Here is a 17051-nt window from a genome sequence, read left to right on the forward strand (position 1 = left end):
CTTCACCATTTTCGGACAGGATCAATGGCAATTATGGACTTTGTTAACGGGTAACATAGCAGTGAAAGTCAAGAAAAGGTCAAAGGTATCAACAATAAGAGGGGCATGCCCAAACGAGTAACGTGGTCGGTCGGACGCTCACGCCCGACTGGTCCCCCCGCTCGATCAGATATTGTGTCTTGACCCTGTAAGGCACTAGGGCGCTAAACACGCGAAAACGTAGCGGAAAACATCTAGTTCCTCCAGAAGATCCATGTGAAAGAAAACCATATACTAGGTTTCTACATGATGTAGGGAGTTATACCTTTGATGCATGTACTCGATCTCCCGACAGCTAGGATCTTTGTACGATCACATGTTCGTGCTTCTAATGGTATCCACACGAATAAGCTTCTCGTCTGTCTCACGAACTTAAGGATTGGAGAAGAAAACCACCTAAGGTTGTGCTAGCAACCAAGCAAGGTGGTTCGGTGGAGGAAAGAAGAAGAGAGGAAGGAAGATGGGAAGAAGACCAAATGAACACCCTTCTTCATTGGCTGAAATTCACCTTTTGTATCCCTAATGGAATACCAAAAGTCCCTTTTGCCTTTTGTTCTTCCTTCATAAATAACTTTTAGTTATCTTTCATGAAGAGCCTTTGATGTCTTCTATGAAAAGCCTTTTCATCTTCTTTTACATGATCAATTCAAAATTGATCTTTCCCCTTCCTTGGTGAATTCGAGTTCATCCAATGAGTTTAACTCATTTGACCTCATCAATCCAAATTGACTTCATGAACAACAATCCATATTGACTCCATGAATATAATTTGAATTAGACTCAATCCAATAATTAGATCCAATTGAATCTAACTCAACGAGTCTAATTTAGATTAGATTTAATCCAATGATCCATCATATGAACTCATCTTCAAATCAACTTGTTCTTTGTGTGTGACCCAATAGGTTCTCGTAACATTGACAATGTATCCAAATTAACATTTTAGATACATAAACAATGAGTGACATCTAGCAAGTCATCATTGCTACCTAAGTGACGATAATATCGAGATCCGACTTAATCTTTCCGTGGCTATTATCTTGTATGACTTGGTCGTTCTATCCTTGATATCTAGATTGATTAATGAGGCATAGATCGTGTCATCCTCTTATCAATCTTTGTATTTCGTATTCTCTAAGTAGACACACTAAAACAAATATGTTCAATACCACATATTGACTCATTTGAGCATCGTCATGCATTCTTGTGTTCTAGTAATCAAGGAGCGGCTCTCAGATATCACTTCCGTCATATCGAAGGGATAGATCTCATCCATATCACTCACATCCCTCCGCATAAGTTATTGCTTATCTAGTGATCAACTTTATAGTCCACCCTGTTACAGGTGACGTTTATCGATACCAAAGTTTACAATGTCTTATGTAGGGAACTGTAGTAACTTCAAGTCTAAGGACTATTCATATCAATAGTCACATAAAAATATTTATGATACTCATATAATGATCCATGAAACATTCTCATGGCGGGTCATTCAGTATATATTCTCTAATATATACCCATGTGTCAACCTGATATCTCATACCTATGACTTGTGAAATTAAGTCATCCGTTGACCTACATGCTAGTCTCAACGCATTAATATTGTCCTCGCATATTAATGTTTGACTAGGAATAGTTAAGAGTAGTGTTATATATATATCTACAATATCTCACTATCAATTCAACCAATTGATATGTTGTAGATTAGAACCTCGTACTATAGGACATTATTATACTTATTCATTCGACACTGAATTGAAATAAATATAATAACTAACTTTGTCTTTTATTAATAATAAAATATGATACAAAAGGAGTCTTTTACAATCATCTCATAATTGGTACTAAGACTAATACTAACAAACCCAGGACAAGGAAGTCATCCTCATGGCTGATCCTTGAGTGACTCGACTGCAACTTCAGCCGATCGGGGATGTGTGCTGATTGGACACGTTGTTCCTTTATAATCAAGGAAGTGGTCGAGTGGGAACTGAGTCGTTAAAGGCAAGTCGTGAGGCCGAACCATTAGTCACCCCCAAGTGATGGTCGGTCGGCCTAACACGGGCCCCACGAATATGTGGTTTTGTACTTTTTTTTGGAAGTTTGTGTTGTAAAGGATAGAGAATATCCTGCAAGTAAGTTACACTTTAGAAGCTTCTCGCCTATCCAATCACATAGATTTGCGCGTCCTTTTAAAGAAAGGTGTTAGAATCACTTTATGACCTGTCATTTCTTACAAATATTTTGAAAAGTGTGCAAATGCTTTGGGATGTGTGCATAAACTCAATAGTGACACTATAAAAAGGGGTCTCCATCTACAGACGAAGGTATATTGTACTCTATAATTTTACACGCTCTTTGCTATGGTTCACTTTCACTATTTCTCTCTATAAATCGATCATTGACTTGAGTGTCGGAGGACCAATACCGAGAACCCCTTCCCTGACCCAACACTAATGTTCCTTGTGTTACAAGACAACGAGAAGTCTACATTTGGCCAACAACAGAGGCACATTCTCAGCTTACCTCCTTTGTCGCTTTTGGATGGGATCAGTGTTCTTTCAGTTGGTGTAGAACAAAATTATATGAGATCGAATTAAACAACCCTATTTAATATGAATGAATAAAGGTTCAATTAATTCCAAAACTTGTGAATCAAATACAGCATACCACTCAATTATTTTAAAAGGTAAAACTGGAAATTAATGCACTCAAAGGAGCATTGAATTGGTATACACATAATAGCTTTTCAAAAGAAAAATACTTACTTTTCCCTTAATAGTTTTGATGACTTTAACATACTGGCAGACAGCAGCTGGATCATCAGGATCAATTGTGATATTTTATTTCCAAAGCAGAAGCACACTGGGGCAACATCAAATTTGTTCTTCACCTCGTAAAAGTTGCTCTTCAAAATCTCTTCCAACACAAACATTTGATCATGAGCAACAAGTACCAAGACACATCAATTAAAATGAAAATTATCTTTACACTCAAAAAGAAATTCTGACAAAATTACAACACACAGATTATCAATTTCGTATGATAAATACTTGAAATAAGTATATTCAATCCACTCCTATACAGTTAAAGATAAGGCTAGTTAACAACCCCTAATCAATCATGATAAGAGGCAAGTTTGTGTCTAATTTTCAACTGTTTTTTAAGATGTTTGGTTCATATATAAATAAATTAAAATATTTCATCTTTATGCCTTTAAACTTTTAAAAGAATAAAGCTAGAGTCAAACCATTTTAAAAATATTTCTGATTGTATTTGCATCCAGCAGGTCTCCTGAGGAAGTTAATAAATCAATTATTAAAACATATCATTTTGGTTGTATGCCCTTATAACATGGTATCAATTCTTATCTTTAAAGACTAGAGCTCTCCTATCTCATTCCTTTTAGCAAGGCCAATATTCCTCTAGGTTTACAAAGGACTAGTGCAGAATCATATCTTCTATTTAGTCATCATCATCTTCGTGCCAGCCTATCTTGTGTCATCTATATAGATCATATATATTCCAAAGCTAAAATTTATGTAAGTTATATCACTGGTACTGTTCAAATATTTTAAATTACTTTTAATTGCATTAACAAAAGTCTTCTTTGATCTCTTTCTACAGCCCTTCCTTTCATACCTTTTACACCTAATTAGCACACAAATCTACTTAGCATTCTCAATTATTCTAAAAACATCGATCTATCAGACTAAGATCATGCAAAAGTCGTAAAGAACGTAAATTTTGAACGTTATGCAAAAAAATTCAGCAGCATTAGCGCAACAAAGACAGAATGCAGAAGCGCTATTGATCCAACCACGAAGGCACGAACTTACAATACAAATAGATCAAAATCAAGGACTATGCCATAAAATATAGAAGTATTGGTAAGTCTGGTACACTGTACAACTAGGGCTCCTAGACCTCGAAAGATCAAACCCAAACACTAGAACCACGTAAATAATAACAAACAGGAGAAAAAATATTCAGATATAGCTTCTCGGGATAAAATTGGACTAGATCCGCCGGTTCTACCGGATCTTAATATTGATACGGTGATAATGAGGAGTCCTATCCTATTATCACTGTGAAGATCAAAGGAAGTCAGCGGCCAACGCTTTGAAGTCATTTATCGATCGAACGAGCATGTCCCGATTGAGAAAAGAAATGTCCGATCCGATATCACTTTTGACTCGGCCATGAGCCGAGGACCCGACGCTCAAATAAGAGGACACTCAAGTGAACAGTATGCAGAAATTGGGCCGAGCAACTCTTCCGCTCGGCCTAGCAGCAGACTCGACATTAGTCGAGCAGCTATTCTGCTTGGCCCAGTAACAGAGCATGCGGACATTGGACTTCCGACCGAGCAACTATCCCGCTCGGCCCAACAACAGGATATGTGGACAGTAAAATTTTGATCGAGCGGCTATTCCGCTCGGTCGAGCAACAGACACAGTAAGTTATTTTTTGACATCCTTTTGGAAGCTAGTGTCATTGACAGATGACATGGTCAGACAGAGGATCGTATGCCGAAAACTTCCACTGTTCCTTTAGAGATATGCTCGGCTCGTTAAGTTACTGTGTCAGGGACATTTTACTGACAGATCTTTTTAGGGAAAGCTTTAAGATGCGTGTCCGTCTTTGGAAGACAGAAGCTCTATAAAAAAAAAGTCCAAGTATCGACAGAGATATACGATATTTACTGTTGCGTTACAGTATTCTTGTTGCTCTGCTCTTTGCTTCTTCTTCCTTGCCGGAGACTAACTTAAGCGTAGGTCATCGTCGGGATCCCTTCCCTGACTCGACATTGACGTCACTTGTATTGTAGATCGGAAAGAAGCTCACAGGAGATCAACGAGAACGTCACATCCTCAATATCTATCTCATCGATTTTCGAACAACATCAAATACTATTTCAAACGGCATCGATTAAATTTGAGGGGACGGAAGACGAGACGGAGAACTACAAAGGGAGAGGGGACGGAAGACGGAGCACCTGACGGGATCGTGAGAGGAGACGAGAGACCAAAGCCATGGCGGTCGCTGCTCGCAGTCCCGACTTTGCTTTCCCCTTCGATCGCAGAGATGCGGATCTTCTACAGAGATGATCGCATTAACCGCCTGAGCAGAAAACGCCATTGGGTTGACATGCATAGCCGTTGGATCAACATCGAACAGTTGAAGATGAAGAACCGGACCACCCGAAGTGAGCCGATGACTATGTAAAGAAGCAATTTGACTTCACTATTTTGTTCAAATAAAAAATAAATAATCGTTCTTAAACTTTTAATTTTAATAAATATATACACATTGTTATTTAAAAATGAATTTAGCATATTTGTAGGTTATAGCAATTTTTTAAAAAACAATAGAAATAATATGTAAATTAATTACTAATTAATTCAAATTTTCAATTGAGTTTTATTCGACAAAGTATTCTTCTTTTATGAATTATCAAAATTATATACTTCTGCCAATATTATTTAATATATTTAAAATATATAAAATTAATGAATAAATTTTTAATACGAGTGATTAATTTAGTAGTTAAAAGGAAAGAATATTAATGATGAATTTACGTTTAAAATTCATTTATGTTATTTATTTTTAAAAATTAATTCGATATTCATCACTTCCAGCAGTTACTCTACCCATCGCTGAGCTGTTGGCTGTCAACTCCAGCGAGACATCAACAACCAGCTGCCGATGGTGCTACGCCAGATCGCCGGCGGTGCTCCAGTCGGACACCGACCGTCGGCTGTCGTAGGCGGTCCGGTCGATCTCCGACAGTGAATATTTCAGAAGTTCGATAATTTCAAAACTTAAAGAGTTACAAAAGTAGAACAATAGTCGGAATTTTTTGAGGAAAAAGAGTTTTCCATGCCAGAAATCAACAAGTTCTTGAGAGGGAAGACAGAAGAGAGAGATTGCATGGCAAATCCCAAAGAGATCAACATTTTAAACACCGAAACCCAAAAGCAACACCAGACTCGATGCTAATTTACAGACATCAACTCTTACCAGATCATTTGTTTGCCTTCAGATGAATCGAAAGGCATCGACGGATCCGATCCTAAATATAAACATCAACGCCATCCATGATCCGATCGGTCGTTCGCCTTGGGATGGATCAGGCGGCGGATCATCCGGGAACAGGACGACGCAAAACCCTAAAAAAAAAAAAAAGGGAAAACAATCCGCACGCGTATTTATGAACGGCGAAGGCGATTTAGAGGCCGTAGAGGGCGTCGGAGAACTTGTTCTTGATCCACTTGAAGCTGTGGGAGAGGGAGGACTTGAGCTTGCGTTCCATGGCGAAGGAGTTGTAGGCGGCGATCCGGCGCTTGCGCTTCTGTTCCGGGTCGGTCGCCGCACTCGGCCCGTTGAAGTTGTAGGAGTTGGAACGGTTCTCGTACCCTAACTTTCCTCCGGCGACAGGCGACGAGGTGGAGTAGTAAGCGGAGGAGGACTCCGGGAACGACCGGCACTTCTCCATGAGGAAAGGGAAACAGAGGAAGCAGAGGAACGAGGAAGGGGAGAGACGGGAGAGGGATTCATATGTGGAGAGTGGAGTGGGTAGTTTTTCAAAAATGTCCCTTGATATTTTACATTTTCTTAAAATGTCTTTTGAAATATTTATTGTTGATAAAATGTAAGATATAGAGAGCTTGACTTATGAGACTTTTATTAGTAAATATGATTTATAAATTTTATTTATAAATAATTTATAATTTATATTTTAAATTAAATTAATTTATTTAATTAATTGGTTGCTTAAACTTGTCCATCTAGGAAACTTTTAGCTACCAAATGTTTATTACTTTTTAATAAAATTATTTTACAACTTTGAAGTGCCTTTTTAAAATTTTCTTGCATGAAAGGAGATGAAAGGGAAAGGAGGCATGGGCGATGTCGGAGGGGCCCAGGCTACATTTGTGGATTGCGGGGTCCTTCTTGTTGGGTGATTGGCCAGCCAATTGCATCTCTGGATGGATTTGCTTTTAAAGGTGCAATCGAAACGACAAATAATTAAATTCGTGGAAAATAATATATTAAACCTCATATGTGTATTTATTTCTAAAAATACACTGCATGAATTTCTAAATCAGAAAAGGGGGGAAAAAAATTAAGGGCGTCCATCATATAACTTCTGTAATGTGAAAGTTGATTGCTAACTTCAACACTAAAACTTATATTTAACTTTTATGCTATATTTAGTAAGATGAAATCTATTTTATAATATAATCAAAATTATATTATAATAATTATTATTTTATTTGGTATAATTTTAAAATTATAATATAATATAATCTAGATTATAAAAGATAATAAAATTTTATAATCTAATTACAAGGTCAACCATATATAATCTAATTATATTATAAAATCATTTTTTAATTAAAATTTTAAATGTAAATTATACCCTTACTATATTTTTGGCATCAATCGATCCCCAACGTTGCTTCCACTGGCGGCGTCGGCCGCTGGGTGCCACCATTGGTCGTCACCGTCAGCCAACAGTCGGCTGACACTGCCAACCAACGCCTCCGGGCGGCGCTGTCAGCCATCGTCGGTGGCCACCGGCCGTCGTCGCCGCCGTCGAGAGCCACCTCAAGGCACCCTCACCCACCAAGCACCGTTGACCACCGACCACCGCCGCTGTCCGCCGCCATCGGTCACCAACGCCGCCACCTCCAGGCACTGTCGGCCATCGCCGCTGTCCGCCGCCACCGGTCACCAACGCCGTTGCCGCCACCGTCGCCGACTACCACCACCTCCAGGCATTGTCGGCCACCATCATCGCCCGCCACCTCTGACTCCGGCATAAATGCGGCAGTTGTCGCCATCGATCGTCGCCTTTAGCAGAGATTGCAGGATATTTTTATCATTTTATAATAATACAAATTATATTTTTTATAAAAAATATTAGACATCAAATAACACTCTTGTAATCAAATATTACATACATCAAATATAGTAATATAATGATTACATTACATTATAAATTATATTACAAGCTATATTAAATTAAGTCTAATCAAACGCCCCCTTAATTGCTAACTTCTACCCAATATAAAAGGTACATGTTAGGTTTTATAATAATGAATTTATATCATTTTGATTTTACTTATTTAAATAATAATTTAATAAGTAAAACAATTAATAGGATTACATGACACTTATTATATTTCAGTTGAATCATGATCATAAAAGCTAACATAGAAGTTAAATACTAACTTTTATACGGTGTAAAAATAAGTTGCTAACTTGTATAATAGTGATTTTATATCATTTTAATTTTAATTTTTTGAATAATAACTTAATTAAAATAAATTTTCAACGAGCAAAATAATTACAAAGACCCTATGATATATTATATTTTAAATAAATATTATCGAGCGCGACGGACTAAGTATAAGTTAGTATATAATTTCTACACTTCTAGAAGCTAACCATCAACATTTTAAATAGATATGATAGAGTGATCAAATCATGTAACAGTCTTTGGATAGTTTAGGTTAAATTAGCAATCATTTAACTTGAATTCTAAATTTGACGATGGATGATTTGGTAAATGACAGATCTATTTTGCCCTCGTATTTTAAATTTGTTATTGATATGTCCTTGAGCAACGTTGTCATTTTGTACAGCAGAGTAAGATTGCAATAAATGTAAAATATTTTCATATTACTAAAGGTTATCTAAAAACAATGTTAAAGTTGCAGTACTATTTTTTTCATTATTCTAAGTTGAACCAAATATAGTCAGGATGTCTTGTTTTTTTCATTTAAAAATATCATTAACACAATTTTATTGTAATAATTTCGATTAAAATTATTATAATATAGAGTACTTTTAATTAAAATTTATTCAATATTAATTCAAATTACTTTATTGCTAATTAAAACGACTTCAATATTGATTAGAAAAATCCTAATATTGTTCAATCATTTTAATTTATTAAAATTATTATAATTTGATTAAAACTACTCTAATATTATTATAACACTCTTAAGCAAAATTATTATAAGATAGAATAATTTTAATTAAATGAATGTTATAGCGAGAGTAATTTTTAGATAAAAATAGGATGTCTTGTTGAGTTTAAGATGGTCTTCACTTAAAACAAATAAGGGACACAATTTAATTTTTGTGCCATTTTACACTGTTAGATTTAAAGGAGCTCAATCTAATTTTTGGTTGGATAATTGCAATTTTTAATTTTCAATAAATTTTAATAAAAAGATAAAATAATAAAAGTTTAGAGATAATTATTTATAGTAAATTGCCTATTCATATAAAATTTATATTCAATTTTAATGATATTATTTATTGTTATTTATAGGGGTGAGAAATGGTTTATGAGTTAAAAGTTTGACTCATTTAATTCAAAAAATCAGTTTCAAAAATTATTATCGGTTAAACCGATTAAATTGAATTGTTATTATGTCTGAATTAGAATTGGGAGTTTAAAATCCCTAATTCTATAATTCGGGATTCCCCTGGTTTCCTATCCATAATTTGGGATTCCAGCTGATATCGATGAAATATTACAAATAAAATTTTTGAAGCAAATGATTGTCCTCTTCCAAGATAAGTGCATATTCCTACAGCTATATTTTCTGAAACTTTAGTCAAACAGCTCCAGCAGAAGCTCGAATGATATTCGATTCTAAATTAAAAGTTTTTAATCACGCTGTTAATACGTTAAAAAAAAACGTAAATGATATTTTTTTCTGAAACATTTGAGTATTTTTCTCATTGTATTTTTACTTCTATTAACTACTACTGTAATAATCATATTTTGTGGATAACCCATTGCATTTTTACTTTTACTAACTACGTAATAGTCGCATTTTGTGGATAATATCTGAATATAAAAAAATATTGAGATGAGTTTGTAAATATCTCAGGATAATTTTAATGTAATCAATCGAGTTAAGTTAGATCCTGTGTATTTGATACCTTATGAGTAGGGACTTAGGAATACAGAAAGTCGATCGCAAAATATAGCAAGCAAGAAAGATGACATAGAATGTGAGTCAACGGACTTGGTGTCTTCGAGAGACGTCGAAAAGCTACAGAAGTATACCGATTGAATGAGAAGGACATATGCGACATATCCCTCGAAAAGTCGGAGAAGAAGTTTGCTCGAGGAGAATGTCAAAATTGAGTTCGGCTGAGCTCAACTCCGGACAACTGAGATCACCCAAGCGAACGAGACTCAAAAATAGTTAATTTGGATGTTGACTATGAAGACCCGAGGCGCATCACTTGGCTGGAGGCGTCTCGAATGCCTCAGCAGAAGAGCTGCAACAGATTAGACCTGAGGCGCCTTAGTTGGATTGAGGCGCTTCGGATGAGCAATACTCAAATCATCTCAGTCAATTGGAGGCGTCTCATATGAATAGTAGTCAGGGGACCTCTATCTAATCTGACACGCCTCCATTGAAGAGTAACCATTAGGCTATCGTTGAGTTGAAGATAAAGTTTTATTCGGTTAGAGGCGCCTCCAAATGATCTGAGACACCTCAATGCCATGTTACTATCGGTAACCTTTTTTCTCAAAACGCTATAAATATCACCATAGAACTAGGAGTTCAATAACACACTATGTAATTATTTTCTAATTTATTTTTAAGCTTCAAAAGTTTATAAGAAGATACTCCGGTTTTATAAAGGAAATTTTAATTGAGCTTTCAATATCTAGATTAATAATTATTTAAGTTGTAATCAAATAATTTTTCGTCTCTGATTTGATCTTTTATGCTTTCTATTTATATTTAATTAAACTTGATGTGAGGCATTACATGTTGAAATGTGAATATGACATTAACTTGCTTGACACTAGTTGTATTTTATCATGATATTTTGAAACCTTGGATTAGTTTTTCTAGCTATAGTCATCTTTAACATGATTATTATTATCTTGAACATAATTGATGCAGCACGAACTAATTGTGCTGCTAAAAAAACCTGAACCCAACTTGTAAAGAGGAAAGTATTATTAAATTGGAGATGCCTCAACACATGATCATAGATTCGAAACAAGATTTGTTATCTATAAAAAATATGACTTGGCTGTCTCAAAATTTCTAACAACTTCATGATAATTTTAAACAACCTTTTATTTAAAATAATGAAAATAAAATAAAATAAAATAAAACTGCAGACTACATCATCAACAAATAGGAATAATAAAATGATATAAAATTTCAAACATGTTTGTTTATTAGAATATTGTAAGTTCCTGAAACTTTCATCTTGTTATCTCTCTTTATGAAGTCTTAGTATTTATGACTGCATGACACCCTGCTTTAGTTTTAAGATGTGGGATTTAAGTTAATAAAGAAACTTTATAAGCTTATATAAGTGAGCTATTATTACCATGGCCTTAAGCATTTTTAGCAAGTTGTTGAGTTTAATAAATAAAGTAATGGCACAATTCTCTCAACTAAGAAGGTGATAACACCCACTCTAATCGCAATTGCTATACCTTGAGTGTGCTCATTATGATCCAGTTTACAGGAGGTTGGTGAATACATGGGCCAGTTCTTAAAACCAATGTAAGAGTGATGCCACTCTCAGTGTCAGTTTGTATCTTTACAAAGAAAGCATTTTGTTCAATTTTTTAGTTGTTGTTTATTATCTTTGTGATTCTGGTTGCTGTCTCTTCTTCCGCTTTTTGTATGAATTTGTTCTGTTCTTTGGACTCTTGATTAATTGATCTTGTTAGATTTGCAAAGAGATCTCGAAAAGATCGGAATCGGCATCCGCATCCACCGTCTGGCTCTTCTTGCTGGCGCTCTGGCTTTTTTTAGCGGCGTCGAACCAGTGCGCGTCGATCCTCCCCATGGAGAAGAGCTCCAGGCTATCGTCGTCGCTGATGGCGGCGGCGGCGGCGGCGTTGACGGAGGAGGAGCGGACGAAGCAAGGATTGGGCGTCCTGGACGCGTTCGCCGGCTGGTACTTGAATCTGCTTTGCCCCAAATTGACCAGGATCATGGCGTCGGCGTTCGATCCGAGGACCGGGAACAGCGGAGCTTTGTACATGTCGGAGTGGCAGTGGACGACGTGCACCAGCTGGGAATCCACCGTGAAGAACACCTTCTTCTTCCTCTGATCGAACCCACAGCCGATCACCCTGTTCGCCTCCGCCCACTCCGCTTTCTCCGATTCGAAAATGAGCTTCTTTCCTGCAAAACTTTCCCCCTTTTGGAAACCTAGATCTAGTAGGCGATGAGGGAAGGTTTCAATTTGGGGATCGTAAGCGTACCGTCGAGATGGACAGATCCATTGGAGTGGAAGCCGATGGAGCCGGGGTATGTGCCGGAGAATGATCCGCTGGGAAGTGCTCCGCCATGGGCGAGGCCCAAGGAGAGAGTTGTGTTCTGCCCTTCTTCTTTGGCGCATGCGTTGGGTTGTTGGGTTGGAGGCTGATCGGTTGCAAAGGGATTTGAAATTTCTGCGATCAGCTTGGCGCAATCGGTTTCCTTTCCGGCGTCCGTGGATTTGGTTCGCTTACTAGTTCCGGAAGGCGGCGGCGGCGGCGGCGGCGGCGGCGGAGGCGTTGGTTTCAGGCACAGGACGGTGACCTCGAAGTATGCTTCTTGCGGGAAGGAGGAGAGGCCGAGCCGCGGGCCGGGTAGCGGGAGGAGCATCCTCGCTGTGGCAGCGGCTCCCTCGCCACGGAGAGCGAGCGGGCTGCCCCTCCTCCCTCTCGGACGCAGCCAAACCGTCTGCGAGAACTCCGACGACCCCGGCAGCACCTCCCAGTTCGCATCCACAGCGCCGCCACTACCATCTCCACTGCCCTGCGCCGCGGCGTCCTGCGGCCGGCAGCCGGCGAACACGAAGCGCGACCAGCCGTGCTCCACCGCCTCCTCCTCGAGCCGCGGGTGGTCCTCCCAGTTGAACCGGCTCGGTGCCTCGCCGGCGAGTTCGTGGTCGTAGTGGAGGTGGTGGAAGAGGAAGCTGGCCTTGCGGCCGGTGCTGGAGCGGTAGGCGAACTGTAGCTTGGCGATGCCGGCGTGGAGGCTCTGGCTTCTGGCCTTGCTTGCCGATTGAGGCAATCGCGGGGTGTCCGCAGCGGAAAGCAGCCGCCTGTTTCGCCGTCGTCGCCATAAAATTAGGAAGAGAAAAACAGCGGCCGCGGCGGCGATCGCCGGAGGTAGAATTTTGACCCATAACCTCATCTGACTATCTGCCGACGATAGATTCAACGTCGAAAACGAAGGAGAACGAGAAATCCGGCATCGATCGGTGAGGCGTCCTTCGTTGCTGTTATCGCAAGGATCGGAGTCTCAAAAAGTTGGCGCATCAGGAAGAAGACGACGAACTCCGGCCCCGGCTCTGCCTCAAGAAAGAAATAGGAAGAGAGAGGATTATTCAAAGGAAACCGGTGGAATGTTTAACGCTCAACCAAATCAGTTATTATGGTAACATTTCACTTGACCCCCTATACTTTATTTATATCTCCAACATACTCCTAAACTTTGTTTTTCTTTTATTTTATAATAGGTAGACGATTTATTTTGAAAGCGACCGGTTCTGATTCAAGTACAGTGGGCATATGAAGTGTCCTACATGGTGCGAAAATTGAACTCTAGTAACAAAAAGGTAGAATTCATCAATCCTAGTAATCTCACACGGGGTCTATGAAGAGATAAATTAAGTAGTAATTTATCAGTGTGAAGGAGGATTTTTTTTTCTCATTTTTGTTGAGATTCGAATTGTTATCCTACGATAATAACTCTACCATGCATTAGTCAACTTAATCTTATCCCAGGGGTGTAAAAATTGAACTTTTAGTTGTATAAGTACTTATCATAACTCTCATCATTGTATCGTGCCTTCGGGGCGTAGATGATCTTTTATTGATTCACCAATTGGATACACATTTAGAAGTTGATTTTCGAGTGTTTTTTCTATTGCATTATGCTCGTGGGGCTGCTCATAAGGATACAATAAAATAAAAAAAAAAAAAAAGATAAAAGAAAAAAAAGATAATCAGGAAACACAATCTGACTGGTTTTGATTTGATGATTTTGTTCAGTGGTTCCAAATGTGACAAATTCAGCAGCATGATTTTGAACCTTTTGATTTTTAGATTTTCATAGGGTGTTTTCTGCATAAAGAGTTTTTATTATTTTTTGTACTTAGGTAAAGATGAATAAACGGATGGACAAGCCAGCCATTATAAGTGGCAAATAAGCTTGACATTAATAACCATTAATGAAGCCTAAACGCCGTGGATTCATGGTTTTTGATGATTTTTTTCTTCTTCAAAAATATCACAATCCAAAAACGTTGACTTTTGTCTCGTGTAATCAAATGTCAAAGTTGGAGATTCACCCATCACATCACCAGTTCCAGTGCCGACCAGCATAGGGCAGTTCGGATCTTTCGTTTCTAATTTTTTTTTTTTTGTGCTGTATCCTTTATTGATCAGGTGGATCAAATTATATTTCAAGACATTATAATATTCTTAAGATGTGTATAATATTCTCGTAATGTATAAGATATTCTTGAGATATAATCTGATCCATCCGATCGATAAGGAGACACGAGGATAGAAAAATTTGAGGACAGAAGATCCAAACAAAACATAGGGAATGCATAGGGTCCTAATAAATTAAGACTCTTATTTTTTATATTGTAATATTATTTATATTATTTTTTAAAAAAGTATTTATTATTAATTTTAGACTAATTTAAAAAACATCAATTTTTAATTTTAAAATATTTTAATTTTATTTATGGTTGATTTTTTTAATTATATATTTTATTTTTAAAAACAAATATCTTTTTTCTTATTCATATATCAAAAACGTGGGCTCTTGTGGCCATGGATGATTTCATATCTTTTCTCTTAAATAGTGATTCCATGTTCTTCTATTTCATAGTGCAACCATAAAATATTTAAGTTGTCACTCAGATATTCACGGTTTGAGCCTTAACTATGATAAATTTATAAGAATTTTTTCTTCAAATGGGGTATAGAATTAAAAGATTTTGGACTCCTGAGTTGTCCGCTATAAGCGTTTCCTGATTTACCCTGTAAGTACTTCCCGATTTACTCTGATGACTAATGAAAAATTTTTATAGGACCGAATCGGCTCCAAACTCGACATTACTCGGTTTTTTTTTTGTTTACTCCATCGCCTATGATACTCTGGACATTCATTTTCTCCCTCATTGTCCATTGTCTTTTATTTTTTTATTTTTTTATTCCTCTTTGGAATAAAAACTAAGAAAGTAGGTATTGTTTCATTTATTCGATGCAAGGAAGTATTTTTCGTTTTTTAAACATTGATTATGGATATGAAAAACACATGAAAAAACCAAAAAAATAAATAATGTTAAAATCAAAACTAAAAAAAATATTAAAAAAATAAATGAATTTTTGCTAGAAGGTAATACTTTAGAAAATAATAAATTCAGAATTAAAATTAATACTCAAAATACTAAACCTTGTAAAAAATTAAATTCTTTTTTCACTACATAGATAACTTATACAATACAACTAACAATACATGTTAGTATAGCTTAATAAAATTTTCAAAATTAAAATTAATAAAGCCTTATTTACATATAAAAAGATTAAATAATTTAATAATTTTATCAATTAAAATATTTTAATTATGAAAAGTTAAATATAAAAAAATTAATTAGTTAAAATTAGAGAATTAAATTTTATATTTTAAATTAAAATTAATTGTTTTAAAAAATATTAAAAATCTAAATATTTTTTATTTTTGCCTAAGGCCTCAACAATAGTTGAGACAGCCTTGCACCGGTTAAATCTAATTGACTTGCCTAATTCATTCCATCCAATTAAATTGACTAACTTAATCATCCTAACCAATTCATCTTACATGTTTGATCTAACAATATCGACGGTCTTAACTAACCCATCTAGATTGTTCGATCTAACTAATCTAATCAACTTATTTAGACTAACTCAACAACTTGAGTTAATGACCTATTAGATTTTGTATCTCGATTGACTAGTTTATTTGATTCATTTAGATAAACAAACTTAACCATTGGCTAAGTAACTTAATTAATCTTCTAATCTACTTTATGAAAATTTTAGTTAAATAATTAAAATGCTATATGATCCGGGAGGAAGGGGTCAATGACACGGGAGAGTCAAAAGTACGGCTGAGTGGGGAGGAAGTCTCCTGGCTGACCGGCCTGAGTAGATTCCGGGCCAGCAGGAAGACACCTCGACCTTGGGTCAAGTTTCTGACGCTCACAAGCTCCTTTATAGAGGAACCTCTAGGCCGAGTAGTCAAGCTGCTCGGCCGAACTGCAGAACAACTAGCTAGTGCCCCATCCGAGTATGTGACCGAACGGCCGTCTCGCCCGGTCCAAGGTGCGTGTATACCCGAGCGCCCGGGAGGCCGAATGATCAGCCCGTCCGACCCAATTAGAGACAAAGGACTTAGAAGAGGACAAAAGGGGCAGCTAGTGATATCACTCTCGAGATACCTGTCGCCGACAAGCAGCATGGTCGGCGGTCGGGCCGTACCAAGGATCGTACGGAAGAAGTTTCCGCTGCTGCGGCAGAGATATGCTCGGACAATTGCGATATGGCGTCAGACATGTTTTTCTGACACAACCATTTTGAGGTATGCTTTGAAAAATGTGCACGCCTTGGGAAGTGTGCACGCGCCTCTCCGGGGTCCTATATAAAGACCCGCGGAATTCGACGGAGGTATGATTTTTCTACTCATCTACTGTAGCCACAGTCTCCATTCTGCCTCTGTTTCTTTTCGCCATCGCCTAACTTTAACGTCGGAGGGTCGTCGCTGGGAACCCCTCCCCGACCCGGTTTCGTTGCAGGTTCATCGGAGGCTTACGTCGTTGCGGAGATCACCCGGGAGCAGCAGAGGACGTCACGTCCCCAGTTTTCATCGACTCAACGCACGGATAGGATCACTATATAAAAGTTAATCTTTTTAAAATTATTCATTGTAGTTTGAAATTATTTATTGAATAAA

General features: G+C 37.3%; 1 protein-coding gene and 1 long non-coding RNA gene across 2 annotated transcripts; one reads left to right on the forward strand and one right to left on the reverse strand.

Moving 5' to 3' along the window:
- Positions 1-11521: 11521 nt before the first annotated feature.
- LOC122002939 lies at positions 11522-13413 on the reverse strand. Its single transcript, XM_042558340.1, has 2 exons — positions 12320-13413; positions 11522-12239 (listed from the first exon to the last, which is right to left on the reverse strand). The coding sequence occupies exons 1-2, from the start codon at positions 13236-13238 to the stop codon at positions 11776-11778; spliced, it is 1383 nt and encodes a 460-aa protein (XP_042414274.1). The 5' UTR covers positions 13239-13413; the 3' UTR covers positions 11522-11775.
- Positions 13341-13940, forward strand: LOC122002940. The gene is made up of 2 exons (XR_006117751.1): positions 13341-13481; positions 13564-13940. It is a non-coding gene; the product is annotated as an uncharacterized LOC122002940 (long non-coding RNA).
- The last annotated feature ends 3111 nt before the right edge of the window (positions 13941-17051 follow it).

This window comes from Zingiber officinale, chromosome 7A, assembly GCF_018446385.1.
Source record: "Zingiber officinale cultivar Zhangliang chromosome 7A, Zo_v1.1, whole genome shotgun sequence".
NCBI lineage: Eukaryota > Viridiplantae > Streptophyta > Magnoliopsida > Zingiberales > Zingiberaceae > Zingiber > Zingiber officinale.